Source organism: Rhipicephalus microplus, chromosome 7 (genome assembly GCF_043290135.1).
Source record: "Rhipicephalus microplus isolate Deutch F79 chromosome 7, USDA_Rmic, whole genome shotgun sequence".
Taxonomy (NCBI): Eukaryota; Metazoa; Arthropoda; class Arachnida; order Ixodida; family Ixodidae; genus Rhipicephalus; species Rhipicephalus microplus.
The window spans coordinates 74,158,947-74,181,513 of record NC_134706.1 but is presented as its reverse complement, the minus strand read 5'-3'; the positions used below and the strand labels follow the sequence as shown (position 1 = coordinate 74,181,513).

General features: G+C 44.4%; 1 protein-coding gene across 3 annotated transcripts in view; it reads left to right on the top strand.

Moving 5' to 3' along the window:
* Positions 1–22,567, top strand: part of LOC142766976 (japanin-like-RA2) — a 152,192-nt gene that overhangs the window by 90,805 nt on the left and 38,820 nt on the right. For all 3 annotated transcript variants that reach the window (XM_075868184.1, XM_075868186.1, XM_075868185.1), the window contains 4 exons: positions 974–1,011; positions 5,407–5,547; positions 14,888–14,907; positions 20,217–20,278. In XM_075868184.1, coding sequence (XP_075724299.1) covers positions 974–1,011; positions 5,407–5,547; positions 14,888–14,907; positions 20,217–20,278 — 261 coding nt within the window. The remainder of the gene's footprint in view (positions 1–973; positions 1,012–5,406; positions 5,548–14,887; positions 14,908–20,216; positions 20,279–22,567) is intronic.

Sequence of the window (22,567 nt, the reverse complement as noted above, 5' to 3'; positions counted from 1 at the left end):
TATTTTACCGTCACCTAAAATCAGACCTCCCGAAATGCTTGCAGTGTCTACACCTTTTAATTCAATGATATCAGTTGTGGGATAGACGCCGATTGCGAGGTTGGCGTGGCACTTCTCTGCACCAGCGATACGTGTAGCACAGACAATGGCTTCAAAAGGGTCTTGGAAACACGGTGGCCAGACGGTCAGTGATGGACCGGCGTGCAAATGCGTGGTGTACCCCTGCCAAGACATAGATTACTGGGTGGTGTGGTCGCTAATGAGTACCGCTTTTTTTAGGGGCGATGCTTCTTAAGGCGTCACCCAATCGTCCTCTGTAGTAACTGGCTCTCTCAGGTATGTGCCACTGGGTAGTTTAGTTCTTGGAATGTTCGCTAGATGGCGGTACTTTTATATATTCTATATACGATAAAAATATGCTTCTTGAAATGTCAGCTAGGTGGCAGTGTTTGTATGTAATCAATATGTGATGAAAATAAGCTTTTTAAGGCGTCACCCGATCCTCCTTTGTAATAACCACCCCTCTCGAGTATGTGCCACAGGGAAGTCAAGTTCTTGGAATGTCCGCTAAATGGCATTACTTGTATATATGACCAATACATGATAAAAAGATGCGAGATGGTCGTACTTGGAGCGTTAACTAGACAGACAGGCATACAGACAGATGGAGGGACACGCGGATGGACAGATCAAGCCATGGTTGGACGGACGGATGGGCGGATTCATGAATAGACGGATAGACGCTCCACCCTAATGTCATCCTTCGATCAGTCCATGGATATGCTGTGATTTTCTAAATATATATATCTAAAATAGTCTTGAATATTTTGTATGGGCTGCTGCGATCCTTTGATGCAGACGGTCTAAACCCCTGGACGTCATTTTAGAATTAACGAGGATTTCACTAATTACGAGAAGTAGGGCATCTCACGTATTCTAAATATTGCCTTTTTTCTTTTTTATTGCCATCTAGGTGAGCCCATTGATAAAAACAAATCACTTAAATATCCGGTAAGCATTTTTTGAAATTTTTTTGACTATTAGAAAACCTCAAATTTGCTTCGCATTAACAGGAAAATTTTAGTAAACTCCGTGATGCATAGAAAGCTTATATAGAAAGGCACTGTACCAACATGTAGTGTAGGCAGTTCTACAAGGTAGATTTCCAAGCTGCCGCGGTTTAAAAATAACAATGAAGTGAAAAAGTGCTTTCTGCAATGTAGACTGGCGGCAGCGATTTAGGGCGGGAATGGGAAATTATATAGTTCTTGAAATTGAACATCAATTGGTCTTTGGCTTCTGTATGGTCAAAGATATGTACGGCTGCAGTCTTGTACTTGAAACAATTACGGGACCAATTCGACTGAGTAAGCGTATGCGGACACCTGGCTCCCCTTCGGTGATTGGTCAGGTGGCCACTCCGCTTATTTGCCCCTTTCGTGCGCAGGCAATTGTGGGCAGAACACTTAACACCAACAGACGTAGAGTGCCCGAATACGCAGCTCCATGAATATGGCGCCATCCAAACGCCATTTCGAGCCCAGAGCCTTTGCGTACAATATGGCGAGTCCCACAAGCTAACATGGGTCCACTGTCTGGAATACAAAACTACAAGACAGGCAACACACTGCAGAAAACAGGGAAGACAGTAGAGGAGACGCAGTTGCCACCGGCCACAATCGAGCTGACAGTAAACTGCGGTGTCACAGCACAAAGCATAAAGGAACGGCACCAAGCGGCAGCCATGTGATGTACTGCGCACACGTCGACGTCTTAAACACGAAAGCTATTCGAAAGGCGCTTCACGAGACTAAAGGTACGTTTGAACAAACGACTGTAGTTTTTTTGCTGATACTTTTCACAAGAAGTCACAAAGATAACCGAAGAGAGTCACTGCACCATGACTCTCTTAACATTTTAGGGTGTTTGATAGGCGCATAATCTAGGATGTCGCCTACATTTTAGTGCCACCACTGCTGTGTTTCACTTCGAGCAAAATTACCACATATTTAAAGAAAACATTTATCTCATGTGGAGCGTTTTGCTTCCTCAGCGTACGCTATTCGTGGTATCTCCGCACCACAGACTACTCTGCTCAAGTTGACGCAGCTGGTCCAAGCTTGACCGAATCTAGATTCCGGGTCAGCATGGTAAGCTGATCAGGCAGCCATGCCAAAAAGAAGAAAGGAGATGGTTGCAGAACTTCAAGCTGCTCGCATTTGCATAAAATCTATGTATTCTTCATGCGCCCTCTTGTATGCAGAAGTACTACAGATCGTTGTACTTGCTTTGTATTTGCGTACTGAGGCATTGATATTATGGACACGTTTTGCTGTTGCTTCTTCTTTGGCCCTCAAGTAACAAGGCGTTAGTCCTAGTAGTTATTGCAAACGAACGGCTGATATCACTGAGAAGAAAGCATATGGTTCATCCTTCTGATGTAGAAATCGATAATCATGATATGTAGGGTTTAACGTCCCAAAACCATCATTTGATTACGAGAGACGCCGTAGTGAAGGGCTCCGGAAATTTGGACCATCCGATCCGGGGTTCTTTAACGTGCACCCAAATATGAGAACACGCGCCTACAACAATTCTGCCTCCATCGGAAATGCATCCGCCGCAGCCGAGATTCGATCCCGTGACGTGCAGGTTAGCCGAAGAGACCTTAGCCACTAGACCACCGCGACGGGGCTGTAGAAGTTGATATATTACACCAAAGTAAAACGTGTCTTCACAGAAAAAGTTCAATGTTTTTGCAGAATAATAAATTTTGTCCATTGCTTTCAATTAGTTTAGCATGCTTAAATTCATTGCAATAATGTTGACACCTGGTGGCAGATATCCATCACGGCAGCCAAAGACTAACAATTCCACACACTTTTCAGAGAGACTGCATAGTACGCACCTGAGCACCGCTCAAATCGCTTTGAGCCACAGGCGTTCGCAAGCCTTGCTAGGGAAACCTAATTGGTTTTCCCTGAGTCATTTTGAACTCACGTTCCGCGGCAGCGAAGGGTGTGGGACTTGCGGGTCGACCGCCGTCCTGTGGAAGTGTTTTGCATGCAGCGCCGTGTTGACGAGCAGTGTCCTGCTGATGGGTCACCTAGGCGAAGATACAATCATTTCGGCCTTGAATCGGCGTCCTTATGGCAGTCAGTTCGGTCACGACAAGCTTAACCTCACTAACGCGAGAGGCAGAGCTCCAGAATTATTTTCGGAGCACACTGGAAAACCACGCTACAATGCGTTTCAAGTATTCTGTCAACGTTACCCAAGCGGCGCAGGTAGGGCATTCTTTCAATACTGGTATAGGGGTGCTGTAGAGCTGGAGAGCAATTCTCGCGTTGTATACTTAGTGTACATGCCTATTTTCGCTTTCTGTCATTGGTTGGAGCACGGCGAGCAGCACGCGCTAGCAGTTTCCGGCCTCTTTTCTGCAACGTCATTTTGACGCCACGCAGCTTTCACAACTTTTGACACAATTGAAAAAGACATATTGCGTTCCACCGAAACGAGTGGTGTCCCCCTTCCCGCCACCCTAATTCGCTTCTGAATGCACATCTCGGAGACTGTGCTTGAACTCTAATCCCTTTAACTCTTGAAATAGGTTTAACTAGGTCGCCCACCTGACGCATCTGAAAGTTCGGTACGCATTTTCTGCATCGTTCTTCAGACACCTCCCCATGTTCATGCACAAGATCAGCCTTGTCAAAATTTTCCTGTTACTGCATACTTTGTCCGCTTCCTTCCTCGTTCTACTGGGAATGTGCTAACGGGTTTGGTGCGTCGACGTGCTCAAGAGCGTCATGACGTCTCGACTCACCGTATTTATGTTTAATTGAAAGCGCCTCGGCAAAGTGGACATACCAGTGGACACAGCAAGAATCGCGCCACTGGACTACCACAGCGTAGGTGTTTTTTTTTAGGTATCAGTGTCAATTACAGTATTTTTCCGCAATGCTTTCAGGCGGTGGCACCACCGCGACAAACGCTGAAAAGAACGCAGGTACTGAGGGAATGATCGTGTGATATATAACTCGCGCCTGTCAGACTTTTCACAAATATGCCGATGGTGCAGGATGTTGAGTGCCTGCTATTTATATCCGTGCACCAAGGGGTCAATATTAAAAATTTCTTCTGGCTTCTTATTTCAGGGGCAAAGCACCGTGTAGGTCAATCTCTCTTAGTAGTAGCTTGTTCTATAAGTAGCCACTTCTGAATATTTTACCAATTTCTCACTAGATTTCTCACGTTGTGTGCATATGGGCTTAGAAATATTATCACTAAAGGGCGCGAGTGGTTTTCGTTCAGTCGTCGACTAAAGAGGATATTTAGCGTTATTGTATGAAGAAACGCAAAGCATATTCACCTAATGAATGATTAGACGTGGGGCGAAGCGTTCGTCCGTACGATGCGTGCTCTTGTCTGATAGGAGCGGACGGGCGAGCAGACAGACGGACGTACGAACGAACACTTCACCCCACTCATCATAATTCACTTTGTGGATATGCAGTGACTTTTTATTGTGTGCTTGAGTATTTTAACAACATGACGTTTGTGAGGGAAACATGTAATTGAAGTCTTGGCAGACTCAGCGTAAAACACTTCTCTGTCACAAAATCACAAAATATTCACGTAGTGAATGATGATCAGTGGGGCGAAGGGTCCGTCCACCCATCTCTGCCTGCGTCCTTGAAACCGTCGATCCGTTTGAGCATGCATCTGTCCGTCTGTCTGTGCGTACGTCTAACCATCTGTCCATCCATCTGTGTGTTCATGCCTGACTAACGAGGTGACAAGCACTAGCCGCGCAGCGCTCCACGTACGCCGCTTTGCTTCCTCCATGCCCCACCACTCGGCTTGTCGAAAAGTACGTAGTTTGAGCTACTGATGAATGCTGAGCAAATATATTTTAAAATACTTATTCGTACTAGAATTTCAATAATTCAATAGTTCGTGCCACTTCAAGTCGTGGATGTGCATTTATTTCGTAATTATTATATCGCAACCGCCATGGCCTACTACTAAACATACTACCTCAAGTTCACCGGTGCGAGCATTACAATTTTATATGTTAATGAGCTTCTATCAGAAGAGGCATAAAAACAGTTTTGAGCGGAAATGGCTATTTGTATTTCGAAAATTATTACCAATTCGCTCATTGACACAGGCTTTGATAATCCTCTTCACACAATTGAGCTTTCTCCTGGCTATGTTTATATCACCGTGTGCTTCATCTAGCTCTAGCACAGCAGCAGTGAACCATGCACATTCACTCATGACAAGGTAGCATAGCGCAAACAAACAATAATATGATGTCTGCGCACTGCTTTACCTTTACTTTTTTGTTCTGTTTGTATTCACCCTGTTAACTGAAATAAAAAGAATCGCTTCTGTTTTCAGTTACCTGCTTCACACAATACTCTTTACCTTGTGGGTTACTCCGAAGAACTTAAGAGGCCGGAGTACTCATGCGTAGCCTCTAGTTTCTCCAGATTTGGAGAAGGATATATTCACCGGTATCTTCTCTTGAAAAGAGTACAGGTAAGTGACACTAAAAAAATGTGCCAGGTAATACCAAAAGCGAGCATCTCTTTTATGAGAAACAATCAAAGTTCTTGAGTTCTTGTTCACCTATTGTCCGTGGCGCCTACCCACTGTGCGGAATTGGCCAAAAATTGAGTGGTTTTATAAAACAGTGTGCAGTTTTAAAATAATGGAGGTCACATATTAGAAAGAGTACAGAGTACCTAGGTAATTGTAGTGAGTGATATAATGCATATATGTATTTAAATAGAGAAGACAATTTATTCCCAAATTAGAGCAATATCATAATTTTTATACACATATAAACTTGTAGACACGTAAGAAATATCAGAGCAGAACAATTAGTCAACCCATTAGTTTCATTGATATATTTTCTGGCAGCCACGCATACTCTCGTACTGTAGAACTTAGAAAAGAGGGCACAAAAGACAAAAAAGAAAATGACAAGCTCTGATAAATCCATACATATACCACGTAAAGGTATTTTTAAACGGGTTTTTCATACTGTAGTAAACCACCTACAAGTCAAAAAGAAATTATCTATTTTTCCAGTTCACCACAAAATGCTCACAGTGGCAAAAGTGCCCGGGCAGACCTGTGTTTGTAGAAACTTAGATTTGGTACCCGGCTCTGTAGCCTTTTCTTAGCTACTTCCAGTTTATGAGTTTGTCAAAAGTATCTTCGCCACGCATGTATTAAATAGTGCTATTCATTAGAGTTTGTCACGCCTGTTCTTCCAAAGGTTTCTATAAGTGCACGCCTGTGGAATCGAGCAGCAGTGACATAATCAGATGATGTGATACGGTAGAATCAATCCGCCTAATGACGACTTACCTAAGAATTCGGCTATTTCGTTTAGAATTAAGCCGTTATGTCCAGGCATTCAAACTAATCGCACTTTTTTTCAAATGCGCAAGTACTATAGTCGGTGACAAGCTAAGAATAAAAAGTAAAGCGTACCGCTGTCCATTTGTATTATGCGCGTCTAACTGCGGCTCTCTTTACTATGACGTATCTGTGACATTGTATCAATGACGAATTCAGCAGTTCGAGAATAAACTCGATGTACCACAGCACAGAGACCAGCCAGCGTCTATTCGGTTTTTCTGTGCTGTTTTTGTCACCAACAAGAAGCTATTTTTTCATCCACTCGCACTCAGCATCATCCTCACCAGCTGTCATCCGATGTTGACGTTTCTCGTTTTACAGAATTTAAGGTGCACCCAAACGGCAGAGCGTCATCACCTCCCGTCGTTTAGGTCACGTGAAGCAGGAACACGACATCTCTTCTCTGCGTTGCTCGCATGCGCAAAGCATATATCACCTGAGGACGATTGACGTCGTGGTAATTTGTGTGCAGTAAGGTGAAGGTGAAGTACTATTGTGCGCGTCTGTGCTTTAAGAAATGTGCGCGTCTGTGATTTACCACCCGCAAAAGTCATGGTATCACTGTTGCACATGTTTTAGTGTTTTGGTTGGATTTCGCAACGTGGGAATCTTGGTGATCTTTCGCTATGTGCGTTGTGCTGTTTTCCCATACGAGGCGTCTAAGTGCGGATGAGGTGTGGGTAAAAAAGCCACTAATAGAATCTGTTAGCGCGGCACATATATGTCGCGCAAGTACTTTCGTATTTCAGTACGAAAGTAAACAATCCCGGTGAGAAAATATGCAGTGGTGTAAGTATTATAAAGCGAATTGTGGTCGTTCAATGTGTTTGTGTGTGAATAATTTATGAGTTTCTGTAGGCACAGCTGCATCATCTTAACGAAATTGATTTGCACCGGCTCAAAAGTATGTGCCACATACACCGCCTTATCAATTACTTAAGGACAGCTTAGGCGACGGCCCCACTGCTAAACAAAATGTGCGCTAGGCGCTCTCATTTAGATGAAACAAGACATTGAATAAAACATTGGCGTTTACCTAGAACGTGAAGACAAGCACAGCAATGCGATTGCACATTTCGTATTTACGGCAGCACAAGGATCAAAATTGACAAGGCCAATTTCAAATCACTTCTTTATTCTTCGCTTTGAGTCATAACTGTCACAGTTGTGAAGGAAAGAGTAGAAGAAATTCTGAAGAAATTATAGAAATTCAGCAGGAAATAGTGGGGACCCTTGATTCGAGATACAATACACTGCTAGCAAGTGTTTAACGCAGGCCAAGGCATAAGCGCAAAGCTTCCCTTTCCGAAATAATTAGAGGCAGTAACTGGTAAGCTGGTACTTCAGGAAAAATTGCACAACCAATCTCCAAGCACGAACGTACTTCAATGCAATATATCATTACCAGTGTATCTCTTCTCATATCTATGCCTTTGTTACTTAGCCTACGTAATATGTAAATGGCTCGCGCAGCTTTTCCAGCGAGAAATCTGGCGTTAGATCACCAATTATGTGATGTATGATAAAGTACTCAAAGGTACTTCAGATTCCACCTGTGGTATATACTTAATAGGTAAAACAGAGAGATGTGTGCACGGGGTATTGCAGCAAAAAAAAACAAGGAGGGCACCTATATTCGGATTAAGTAAAAAGAACTTGCCGCCGAGTCAGCTTTAACGGTAATGTTACGAGTAACTTTTTTGAATCGTCTATTTACAACGAACAGAACTCGACGAGAAAGATGGCACCAGTCCAGCATCAGCCAAGAACTTACTTCGTCCTGCTCTTTGATGCAGGTGCGTTTAGCGGCTGTTATGTGTTATAACCCCCTCCCCCCGCGATACAAGCACCGTACCGGTGCTAAATCTACGCAGATGATGTTAAAGAGGGGTAATAGGGCTTTAGCCGAGCCACGTGAACGGTGTCGCTCGGAGCTGGCGATGACTTTGTTGGATCAGTTGGGAAAATCTCGTACATGACGTCTGTCACTTGGTGAACGAGACGGAATGGTCCACTGTAGGGCGACAACAGTTTCTCAGACAGTCCCACACGCCGAGTGCATGGGTGACCAGAGGAGTCCGAAAGAACCCGGGAAAAAGTGCACGATCTATGGTAAGAATTGTTCAGCTCTCGTTGGTGCACCTGTGAGGCCTGTAGACGGTTATGGGTAGCTTGGCGCGCGTGGTGAGCGCGCGCGATGGCTTCTCCGGCATATTCAGTGGTTACGGGTAGCAAAGTGTCTAAGGGTAGAGCTGCGTCCCGACCATATGGGAGATAGAAGGGCGAATAGCCGGCAGTGTTGTGACTTAATGAGTGTAGGTGAACGTCACATACGGCAAATGAATGTCCCAATCCTGGTGGTCTGGCGCAACGTATTTGGCAAGCATGTCGGTTAGGGTCCTGTTGAGGCGCTCCGTGAGACCTATTGACTGCGGATGGTACGAAGTAGTAAAATTTCTTGAACGACAGCTGATAAGAACGTGCGGCCAGGGTCAGTGAGAAGTTGGCGGGGAGCACCGTGCACTAATATTATGCCGTGCAGCAGAAAGTCCGCAACGTCGTTAGCGCAACCGGTCGGGAGTGCTCGTGTGATTGCGTACTGCATCACGTAGTCTCTTGCAACAGCAATCCATTTATTTCCGGCTGTGGAGAGTGGACATGGGCGCAACAGGTCGAGATCAACTCGAAAGCAAGGTTCAGTGGGAACGTCGATCGGCTGAAGGTAGCCGGCTGGGAGGGCAGACGGCGTTTTGCGACGGTGGCAGACCTCACAAGCGGCGACATGGCATTGAAACGAGCGGGCAAGTCCAGGCCAAAAAGCCGACGTAGTACACGATCGTACGTGCGAGAAACGACCAAATGGCCCGTCATGGGGGCATCTTGAAGTTGGTGCAGGACAGTGAAACACCGGTGCACTGCGATGACAGGAAGTAAGTCTGATGTGAACGAATGAAGGTTTACGGCGGTATAGGATCCCGTCTTTCACCAAAAACATTCCTAGGGATGGGTCACGAGGCGTTGACTCCAGTTTGTCAAAGATGGCTCGTAAAGAAGCATCCTGACGTTGCTCTTCGCAATGTTTAGCAGATGCGACACGGATAAAACGTCCGCGATAGCGTCAGTATCGGTTGCTACGTCCACAGGGTAGCGGGATAAACAATCCGCATCCTGATGTAATCGCCCTGTTTATGCATTACAGAGAACGTGTATTGTTGATGGCGTAGGGCCCAATGAGCGGGACATCCTGTGGCGTCTTAAGGGAAGTGTGTAGCCGTTCACATAAGGTGCGAATATTATCTGCCATTGCAAAAAACGCAATATTGTCTGCATAAACATAAGTTGTTATGTCCTGTTGACGTGAAATAGTGCTCATTAGTACATTTATTACCACCAGCGAAAGAACTGAGCCTTGCGGTACTCCCCTCGTCTGTGTGTGAGTTTATGATGAAAACCCATCTTTAAAACAATAAAACTTCCTGTCTGTGAGAAAATTGTGTATCCACGCTCCTAAGTATGTGGGACAATCAAGCGAATATAATCTATATAATTAAATACGGTACTTCACTGTATCATATGCTTTAGCAATGTTTAAAGTAACTGTAAAGCTGCATATTTATTATGCAGCTGCTCGAAGCTGGCGTTCTATATCATCATTGGCATCCAAAACTTAACAACCAGCCCTGAACCCAATTTAGAATAGACCTATCAGTTATAAGTTCATTAATTCGTATATTGATGAGTTTCTCAACCAACTCCATTGAACTGGATGTCTGTGCGAATGACCTTATGTTATACAACATGCATGCTCCATGTTAATTTTTGAGCAGCAACATATGATTTGGCAAGTTTTCAATCTGGCGCTTCACATGCATTTGCTAGCGAATAATTCACAAGTTCAAGAAGAAGATTTGGTGATTCCTAGAGTAAAACATTTACCATAAAATTCGCAATTCTTTCTGGTCCTCAGGCTGTCCTCGTTAAGCATAATATTGCGTGACCGAAATCAGCTAAGGAAACTTCTGGAAATTCATGCGAGTTTACCAGCATAGGGGGAATGGCCGAAAGATTAGCAGTGAAGCGGCGTTCTAAACCTTGCGCAATGTCTTCTAGAGGGCAGTTCCGCTCTTGCGGTGCAAAAACATGATTTTAACTAAAAAGGGTTTGGCCCTAGTTTTCTTGTCCGAAGATATTCGGAAAAAGCACACCTATTTTTTATTAGTAAAAATAACCTTGATGTCTACATTGGTATTTTTTTTTGCGCTGTTAACTGCACGCTTGAATACGCCACCAAGAAATTCATAGTGCTTCCAGTTTGTTAGCCACTGATTAGGAAGATGTTTTTTGTAAGCAGCTTTTCGAATTTTATAATCGCGCGCATACTCATCCTTCTGTGATTGAAAGGAGGCTTTTTTTGTTTGATGGTATAGAAAATGCCAATTTTTTCCTAGTCCCATTCATTATTGAGGCAATGAAAGATGGAATCTCCTTAGAACAGATATTCTGTAGTTTAGAATTGGGAAAATTCCGGCAGGCTTCAAATTTGCTATTGTGGACGTATCTGCGTTTTGGCTAATCGAAAGTTATTGAAGCACAAGCAAAATAAAAAAAACTACACAAAGATGGTCGCTGTTAGTTGCCGAGTCAACATCAGTTCATGACAAAACTTCGATAGCATTGCAGCAAAACGTTAAATCTATTATTCTGACATCGGACAAATGTCACATGGCCTTTGTAGAAGGAACATAAATTTACATACTGTGCGTCAATGAAGATTTTCTGTAACAGGAGTTAGTTTGTACACTTTTATGTAAACCTATCGAACAAGGTAGCTCTTTTCGTGGTGTAGAATTCGTGGATTTGTTGTATTTGCCGAAGTGTATTAAGTTACAAATAATGGGTGACCATTATGCTTCGCCTTTAAGAGTTGAATGCGATCGCGAAATCCGGCCCATAGTGCGCCCTTCAACCGCTATGTGCATACTTATTATTATGTTTATTACTTACACACACGCACATCCCCGCCGCGGTGGTCTAGTGGCTAAGGTACTCGGCTGCTGGCCCGCAGGTCGCGGGATCGAATCCCGGCTGCGACGGCTTCATTTCCGATGGAGGCGGAAAAATTGTAGGCCCGTGTGCTCAGATTTGGGTGCCCGTTAAAGAACCCCAGGTAGTCAAAATTTCCGGAGCCCTCCACTACGGCGTTTCTCATAATGATATGGTGGTTGTGGGACGTTAAACCCAACATATCAGTCATTCCTTTGGGTGCCGTCCTAACACACAGATTGACCAAGATAAACGCAAATGAACTAGTCCAGCTCTTCGTTTAAACTTACTCTTGAGTGAAGCTTTCACGTTTTTTGTCATATATATATAGGTGCAATGGCCAGCACTCATCTCGTATGGCAGGTAGAATTTGCCCACGCGTTCCCATATCTTTGCTAAACACACCTGCCAGAAAATTTATTTTTCAATATAATAATCGTAACAAATTCATGTGCAAGCTTTTTTTGTTTAGTGTGCAATACACAAGTACCTGTAATAAATTGGTTTTCGCGCACTCTGGCTTCAACGTTCCGTACTCAAACACACTCTCTTCACAGCAGCGACCCACTTCTTTTTTCTTTCATTACACGAGAATTGATACTTTCGTTTGCCTTTCACGCTCGAGTTAGAGCAGTCAACGGCTAAACAACCGACAAAGGTTTATCAGGCCGAAGATAAACGGGCGACTGCGCGAGCGAATCCTGAATAATCGTAGGCTTGCGTCTCTCATAATCACATATGGTGGTTTTGGGACGTTAAAACCCACATATCTATCAATCTTAGGCCTGCGGCGAAGCGATTCGCCATCGTCTACTCTTCTCGAACCGGAAGCCGGTAGCAGATTGTGCATCCCACAATCCCTCGTTCTTGTATTAGTTAGCTATTCATGCATGACCCCAGGAATGTGCGTCTAAATTCACATCTCTGAGGGCAGCTTTTGTTCTGGTAAAACGCCTTCCGTCGTTTTCAGTGGCGTTAAAATGCCGCTGTGCAAAAAAGACTGGAAACAGGCAGCGTGCCGATTGCCAGCTCCAGCCAATCAGGGGAGGCCGAATTGAACATGTTGACGAAATATACACCAGACAATTAGCTCCTCTGAAGGTAAAACTACAGCAATACACACCGACACTGATAGCGGGTGAACATAGCTGAGGCCGTCGTTAATCTGATCATCTTTGGTATGGGCCATCCCTTAAATATCACGCGTCGCAAGTTTCAGCCTTATCACTACTGTTCGCGGCTAGCGCGCAGTCGTGTTAAACTTGATCTACCACAAACATGATTCTACTCCAATAATAAGGTGCAACCATCGGCGAGTTTCAATCAATGTCTTTGTTTGTTTAAACCAAGCGCGTCAAAATAACACGTGTGCAAATCTGAAAAAGCTTTGGTGCGATGCTGAAAACAGAACACAGAAGAAAATTCATGCAACAAACGCTAACAACAAATCACGAATGTACAATAAACGATTGATATGGGGGTAACATCCCAAAAGTAAATTTAACAATATGCACAAACAAGAAAGCACAGTAATAAACCGAGAAGTTGAGTATATCGGGTTCTGTAAAGTGCTTGAAACTGTAGGAGGCGCGCGACATGCACGAGTTCGGGCTGTGCATGGCGCCGTTGAGAGTTCGTAACACCGTAGCGCATAACCTCGTATTCTAGAGCGCCTAAACGTTGAACCATCGTGTATTGCCCAAGGTACCGTCAAAGAGGTTTTTCGCCAAGTCCACGTCATCGTATGAAAGCCCAGAACCACGCGCGGTTGCCAGGCTGGTATCGTCGTTGAAGGTTAATTGGAGTGATGGTTGTCGGTTGATGTTTTGCTGGCACTGAATATGCAGAAGGGCTGGTTGCCGAGCTTCTTCGGTGCGCTGTAGGTAGGTGGTGACGTCGATGCTTTCTTCGTCGGTGCACTTAGTAGCAAGGCGGCGACAGTCGTTGCCGGCTTTTGTACATAGAATTATACTTGTAGGCGACCATGGGCGTCGTTCGTTGTACGCTCACGTTCTACGCGACTTTCACGTGGGTAAAGATTGCATCTTTTGCGTTGAGCTGGACCTCGACATACTACATGGCCAGCATGTGGGTGACGGTCTTGTTCAGACGCTTGGTGAGGCCATTGGCTTAGGTTTGGTAGGTGGTAGTTTGTCTGGGGCTTGTGTGGTTATTTGCGGAGAAAGTTACGCGGTACGCCGTGATGTTGCATGTGACAGACAGCGCGCAATTGTTTTCTTGCTAGGCGTGAATCATCGGGGGTTGTTTGTGATGACTAGGAGAAGATGCTTTCGCACTCAGCATACACGCTGCCCTGCTTTTAAAATAAACGTTGCTTGTGTGGCTATCATCACGCGTTCCCGGCGAGCCCGTGAAAAATCATGGCATACGAGATGTAAGAAGCCATGATGCGCTTTACATTTACCTCCTGGTTCCCTTGCCGGACGTCGTATCTTATATATATATATATATATATATATATATATATATATATATATATATATATATATATATATATAGGCAGGTATGGTTGTTCAGTGGCCGTAGCGTTGCATATAGTCCAGTAGATCCTCCGTGAGCTGTCACAACGTGATTTATTTTGACGTTTCTGCCTAGAGTCTGGCCTTCATGAAGGCCAGACTCTAGGTTCAAACGTCGAAATAAACCACGTTGTGACCGCTCACGGAGGATCTACTGGACTATCTATCTATCTATCTATCTATCTATCTATCTATCTATCTATCTATCTATCTATATATATATATATATATATATATATATATATATATATATATATATATATATATATATATATTGATATGCGGGGTTTAACGTCCCAAAACCACCATATAATTATGAGAGACGCCGTAGTGGAGGGCTCCAGAAATTTCGACCACCTGGGGTTCTTTAACGTGCACCCAAATCTCAGCACACGGGCCTACAACATTTCCGCCTCCATCGGAAATGCAGCCGCCGCAGCCGATTTCGAACCCGCGACCTTCGGGTCAGCAGCCGAGTACCTTAGCCACTAGACCACCACGGCGGGGCTATATATATATATATATATATATATATATATATATATATATATATATATATATATATGTATATATGTATGTATATGCATATATATATATATATATATATGTTGAATGCTCACAATAGTCCAAGCTTAGTGTCTATTCTTTTGATAGCTTGCACAACCTTTAACGTTCATCGGGATGGTAATTATATTGCAAGTTTTTTGTATTGTTGTATGTTATCTTATGCCAACTATGTTCATATTACCATACCGCGCACAATGACATTATTAACTGCAGAATTACTAAACTTTGTTTTATTGCAAAAAACACGACCTGATCATCCTAATATTCTTGATTTATTATATTTTTCTTGTTCATTTCAGTCAAAAGAACGATGGGATGAGTACGTATTGGCATGAAATTTATAAATGTTGTTAGCTGCTGAAGTGCAAACGGTACTTTATGTGTTTGTGCTTGCTACTAATTCACATTAAACAATATTTTAACTTGACTATGTTCGAGGAGACATTTTTCAACTGTGAAGTATTTCTAATGAAGTAGGAACTTTGTTTCCGTTCATCCGTCCATCCGTACATCCATCCATCCACGTCTGGGTGGTCTTATAATTGCTTCACTTGGGTTAGACCAAAGTTATTACGGTAGCGGGAGAAGACTTGAGGATATTATGTGGCTGGTCATGGTATGAAAAAGTTAAAATCCCACTACGTATGTGGTCAAACCACATTCACAGGACTCTTGGGGAGCAGCCTGCGTACGTCAGACCGTAGTGTGCGGGACGCCACTGGTTATTGACACTTTTTATACGTAGGAATGGTAAAATCAGGTGCTGGTAATTGAAATGATACAGATTTAAGAAAAAAACCACAGTCACTAGACAGATCCGACAGCTGTAATTAGTAAATATGAGGGCACCAGTGTCAGGTTTATGTGGATATTCGTATCGTGAATTAGGCCAGAAGAACGCACAACCATTTTGTACGGACAGCCACGTTTAGCACTGCAACGACAGCACAGAACAGCATACACATACTGCTAACCTCCTACAGACCCAAGCAAACAGGCCAAATGGATGCACTAACAGAATGAATTTCCCAACTTTTGTTCGTATAGAGACCCTATCTTTCCAATGGTGGACATTGAGATGAAAGATAGCCCAAATATAATACTTGGGAGCCCAACAGGAAGGTTCCTGACGATCGCGCGGACCCTTTGGAGCACTAGCCGATGGAGCGTCTTGACGACCGGGTCGAGAGCGTAGACAAGTCGTGGTCTTGCCTTATGTAGAAAACGTCGTTGCGTCCTCCTTGCACCACTGTCAAAAATGTTCTTCCTCTTCCAAGTTTTCCCGACGTTTTGGGCCAGCGCCAGGAAGATATTCAGTACTGAAGGATGGCCCGGCGAGCCTAGTTTGCGGTCATCACTGCCAACCCGGCACGGGGTGCCTTTCTTCGCCCAGCAGATCAAATTTAAACGCAAGCATTCCGAGAGCCACGGTCTTCTCCACCACCTTTCGGGCTCGAGCTGCCGTATAATTTCGGCCTATATGACACGCAAATGACTCGCATAACGCCTACCTTTCCAGGCATCACCGACTTGACGGCTCGCTGGCGGTGGCATTCATGACTCAAACGTGACAACCATCAAGCATTAAACTGGCGTATTCTGCGTGGCAATGATGTGTTCTACCACCTAGCCACGCCAGGTCTCGGAACTGCTTTTGAAAAATGCCCTATGAGGCCATAATGTTCGTGTAATGTGAGTAGTGTTGGAAGCTGGCTGTATAACTTAATGATCATTACATATATACCCCTATCATACAGGCATCACGTCAAGTTCAGGACAGTTGTATGCTAAAGCTTCATCAACAGGAGTAGATCTACGTAGCACGTCCAAGCGCTTCCATCTGAGACGTACCGACTACGCCACCGATCGCCAATGAGAGGGAAGACCCCTCAAACCCCATTTTATCTGGTTCCCTATTGGCTACGTGTCTCAATCACTTTCCACATACAGGGATTTGTGCTGGGGCCGGGAAGTAAGAGACGTCACGATGTTTTCTTAATCATGGACGCATTTAATTCAATAGCAAGTGCAAATTGCGTGCACTGTCCGTGAACGACATCTCTGTTACACGAAATTGTAACACATCAGCAAATACTCGCGACACGCGAAACAGGATACATAAGCGAAGTAACGGTGACGATACAAGGGTGCCTCAATACAGAGTAAACACACGACAACACAAATGATAAAGTCATAAATTAATAAAACCGCGCAATGTCTCAATATGCCGCATCCCTTCCCGCAAAGCTCGTTTAAGTAAAGGAGGTGAAGTTCGTCTCACAGAATGTCCATGTAGTCGGGGTCTCGGAGTTGGCTGCTCGAGTCGGGGCCTAAGGTTGGTTCTTGGCGTCGAGGCCTGATCTGTTCCCTTCCGTCGCCGTGTACTTCTTTTTCTCCCCTCAGAATGACTCTCCTCGCCTCTCTCCTTCATTGACACGTGGCCGCTTTTCTCGAGTTCCGACTCTGCCCTACCGGGGCACCAAACCAATCGCCACTGTCGACGCGGCATATTCGCTTGTCAGTCGGTGTGTATCATCTTCGACGGCCGCCCCCGCGGCCCACACCAGTAGAAAACCCTTTCCAAAACAAAGGCGAGCAAGTAACAATGTACAAACTCAAGCTTTAGAGAGAGAGAGATGGGCAAGCTGTCCCAAGACACTTTATTTACTGGCGAACAATGGTCCCGATGCTTCCGGTACTTGATGAGCCGATGTCCAGACCCAGTCTCAACGTTTCCATACAGCTTGGTGTCTCCCGCGAAATTCTCCGTAGCCGCCGCTTTTTCGTCATTCAACGCCGCAGGTGACCATCCGCGCAGAACGCAGTAGAGCTTTGGAGCCACGGAGGCTGACGGAAAGTCAGGCCGGACCCGGCACAGGCGCTGCGGCAGAGTCGCATTCCCCGAACCAACAAAAGGTGCTCTGCTGCTCCCCCATGCCACAAATCTGAAGGGTGCGCGCGGATTATTTCCACCGCACACTGTCACACTGTCTGTAGACGACAAGGCGCCGCCCGGTCCTCGTGTTTGCGTGGGGAGGGGGGTGAGAATAGTAGAAATAATCCTTCCAGGTACTCCACTCCGGAATGCCCATTCGTTACACCGAAGGTTTTCTTTTCTTTTTTTTATGCGTGGGTTTAAAAAACGAGCGTAAACATCTTGAGAGGAGCGGGGTTCAGTCCGTGTTTGCGGGGCCGTCACACATCCTAGCAAGCCTTAACGTTACGTAACCGCTTACCACTTACTGGCGGTGGTAATAATCTTGTTGCGAAAGGTGGTCGTATTGGCCATTGTCACACAACTCTAAACAAGTGGTTACATAAAAATTAATGACGGTTCCACAAATGTATGTGCGTGCAATTGTTCATATATGTATGATTATTTCGTAAGCTTTTGGTCAATAAAGAAGTTACACCACAGTCACCTCCCTACGCATGCATTGAAAATATCAATTCTCATTGTGCGACAAGCTTTAGGCCAGAGACCTCACGATGGGGCAGTAAAGCTTAGACTGCCTGTCTCAGCGTCAGAATCTCACTGCGCGCTAGCAGCATCTCTCGGGACTCTAAATAAGGTTTCACCATCCAATCACCTATCCCTGGTGCGTAGGATATGGCGAATCGACAGAGCAGATAGCCTCTGATATACACCGACTGATTCACTGGTGCGCCTATCCAGTCCGTGTATTGGGGACCGCTGGTCTTCAAATGCTCAATTGGACGCTGATGCCGCTCGCCATCTAGCGGCAGTTCAACACCTTCTGCCTATACCTCGTTTGTCCTTGAAGGACAGCTTGCTGCACATAAAAATCCTCCAGCGCTCCACGCGTGCACTCATTCCTCCGCGTGGATCAGACCTTCCAGACCGCTTAAATAGCCGAGAGTAGGCTGCGCTCAGGGAGAAGCGCGCTATTCAAACATAATAGAAAGAGCGACGAAACGAGCGCACAAGTATACACAGGACCAGCGCAAACAACTGCCACGTCTTACTTGATTGTGGTTAAGCAGCGCGCTCCTTTCGTAAACGTGGCTGCAGGAGCGAATGAAGTGACTTTCATCTTTCCCTAATCGCGAATCTGGTAAGCGCGCGCACCAGAGTGACCACGCTCCGTGGAGGCGACGACCTTTAGAGGGCGCCCAACGAGAGCCTGTCACGCCAATTCGCTACTGATAACAAAAACGCGCTAACGTTTTGAAGCTCCGAGGACCGCCAAACGGCGTATAGTGTAAATGAATGGCTTGCCGTTAGCACTTCAGCAAAACGCAATCTCCATGGCGTAGTTGCCAGCGCCACGTGCTGCGAAGCGCAAGGTTACTATTTCGATGCCGCATGCACGATGGAATAATTTATTGTCGTTTTTATTTTCTTCGCATTTTGTTAATGCATACTTTGCAGTGTCATATCTATGACAGAATACGTAAGTGAAGCTGTGATGGAACGAGGCAGCAAACAATTTCGTGTGAAAAATATCCAGGTTGGAACAGGGTTCAAACTTGGCTCTGCTCTGTGCAAGCGCAGTATCTTGGTACTGAGCCGTAGTGCAGCCCGAAACTGGTACGCATGAAAATGCCCTGCAAGCGCTATGTCGGAAAGAAACCGCGTTTACATATGAAATTTAACGTGGTGCAAGATTAAAATAATAACCTGGCGTCACATAATGCTAATCGTATAACCCGACGTAACACAATATGAATTACATTATGGCTGCGTCTTTGAATGCTTCGTAAGCTCTTCAAAGGGCTCAGCTATAATCCTACAGCGTCATCAGCTAGTGAATCAATTTATCGAGACAGTATTTTTAGAGTGTAATTGCAGTGTAGTCCTAAGAAAGTTTGCAACTGGTTCTGGAAATGCCGGTTTCCAAGCTTTCGCTGCGATTGTGCGGCGCTTTCTGTGCAGGCGTGGCGTTTGTCAAAGATATATCGGTAGCGCAAGAAAAAGTAGACGCATGGTGACCGAAATGGCTTAATTTTACAGTCGCTGCAAACCATAGCAAGCGCTTGCGATTGCATTGACTGTAGAGTATTACAACTACCGTCGGTGAAGCAATCTTTGACCCACTCGTACGAATTGAAGTGGAATCTTTCGCACCCATAGGTTCATTTATATATTGTTCAATACTACTGTGCAGTCGTACATGGTAAAAGAGCGCCACAAGTGCCAGGGAAACCTCACATCTTTCTAACCAGCTTTTTTTTTACTTCTCCAGGAACAACAGGCCATAGCCAGTTTTGGCTAGCATGGCTAATATACGAACTTATTACTGGTGGATTTCTCGTCACTTTATTGCAACTATTTCATAAAACAGTGAATAATGATGTAGCACTTCATATTCGGAGTTTAAAGTTTTCAGTAGAACTCACGTCCAATTAAGACAAGTGAATAATGAGTAATATTCAAACACAAGGAGAATGCGCTTCATTATTTCATAATTTGCAGTGTAAGTAACGAATAGCGCAATAAAGCATTAGGTTATTTTTCCCGTCTGGTTATTATTTGTGGTTAAAGGTTTACGGGCACTAAGAATATTTGCCTTCCAGGTACTATTTGTCTTGATTACGTACATTCATCAAGGTTTTGAATTCCTGCATGACATTACCCGATAAAACGCTGACGTCACTCTCTTTCAGAAAAATACCCATTCAGTTACAAGCTACATTGTGCTCAATAAGAATGAATCTAACTGTCACCTGTAAGTATGACGTGCTATATTACATGTCCATACATTTTTATGAGCAAGTTAGCACGTCGGTTACTGGTAAACTTTATACACGAAAGTCATTGTTGCTTCGGCACGCAGCACGACTGAGGGTAATGAATCTATGCATTAAAGCGATGCCACGCAAGGTTCGTTTATTCTAGTTGGCACTCCCACAAATTCAGTAACGCTCAAATTGAAGAAACTTTGAAGCACCTCAGTGAAAAATAATTCTACAGAGAAAAATATTTGAATTCAAACGCTTATGTTTTTACCAGTTATCGCAACCTCCTCCAAAAAAACATCTTGTGTTCACTTGCTTTGCAATGCATGTATACTTGTCCAGCTGCTTACTTGCATAAGAAGTTTACACTAACTGCTAATATTATGAAGATTACTGAATCTTCTGCCACACTTCTGCGCCTAAGACAGCAGTGGTCAGGAGTCAATTTTTTTAGGCTCCCTTGAAACCCACGACGGTACAACATCCTGATGGACACTAAATGACCAGTATCTTCAAGCGTCTCCCCGCTTCTGCACAAAATATCCGCCATTTCATCCGGAGTCATACGCTCTCACTTAGTACTCATAAAAAACATTACCCGTTTGTATGCTACACTTATCACTGCAGCTATCGTGGTCTAATTGATTAGCTCCAGTGGTACGCCATTGGCGCTGCTGATCTGGAAGGCCACGGTTAGGATATGTATTAACAAGCTGATTTTACTTCTTGAAGTTATTAACATGACGTTGGAGGCAGGGAATGGTGTCACGGAGTACGTTCGTATAAGTGAAGTGTACTATGCACCAAGTTTCACTCAATCGCAGCGAGTTCTAATTGGTTGCAATGACACTTTCATGGAATTCAAAAAATTGCCTTTAAGTCGCGTTCATTTAAGTTGCATTTCACATCGAGGATTCCGAGGTCACGCCACTTTGGCGGATCCAAGTATTGTATCTTATGTCAACCTAGGATAGTACACCAATGTTCGTCTGACAAATAATATATGTACACACACACACACACATATATATATATATATATATATATATATATATATATATATATATATATATATATATATATATATATATATATATATTTAGGGAAAGAAGTGTATACCGTAAGGGCTCATTTATAATATATATATAAATATATATATATTATATTGGCCGAATCATTTGGAAGCAGTCAAAGCTTGGGGTCCCCAAGGACGTGGTGGTTCATCAGCAGTTTCGATGGCAATAACACCCCGCTGTGGTAGTCTCGTCGCTAAGGCACTCGGCTGCTCACTCGCAGTTCGTGGGATGGAATCTCGGCTCCATCGGCTGCAATTTCGATGCAGGCGAAAATGCTGTAGGCCCCTGTGCTTAGATTTGGGTGCACTTTAAAGAACCCCAGGTGGTCGAAATTGCCGGAGCCCTCCGAAACGGTGTCTTTCATAATCACATGGTAGTTTTGGAACTCTAAACCCTGCATATAAATCAATCAATCAAAAAATCGGTGCCAATAACAGTGTCCTATAACTTCTACCGTCAACAACACCACTATCACATTGGACATCCATGGAGGCAGAGCACCAACGCCACCACGAACACCATTTCTAGAAACGGTGAAAGTTAAGCTGAACTGCAGTTGATCCGGCAGTTATACTAAGACTAATACTGTTGATGGTGCAGGATATTTTCAGAGCTTAGAGGAGAGTGCAGTAGTGCTAGATTTTGATGAACTTCGCTGCGAAAGAACATGTGAAACATGCGGACGTACAGTTTTGTCATACCAAATTGATTGATAGGTGAGGTTTAACGTCCCAAATCTACCATAAGATTATGAGAGACGCCGTAGTGGAGGGCTCCGGGAATTTCGACCACCTGGAGTTCTTTAACGTGCAGGCGAATCTGAGCACACGGTTGTTATACCATATTAGCGCATGCCGTGGCAGTACTTCCGCCAAAACTGTTTTCGATTGACCAATCTACGTGCGACTATCTTCAAGGCTGTATCACCGCTGTTTTTTTTTGTGCGATTGAAAATTTTCAGTGGAGGCACAGGACTGCATCTGGCTCCGAGACCTAAAGCTGGCTTCTTTATCCTCCTGTACTTCTCAACTTGCCATTTCAGTACTACAGCTCCCCTCCATCAGTGAGCATAATACTTGCTTTTATTTCGCGCTTTTCAGTTGCTGCTGAAGCGCATTTCCAGAGCAGGTTTAGTGAAAAATTTAGCCGCTGGACTACCAAGAAAATGCGATGACATCCTCATGCAATGCCTATTTAGAAGTC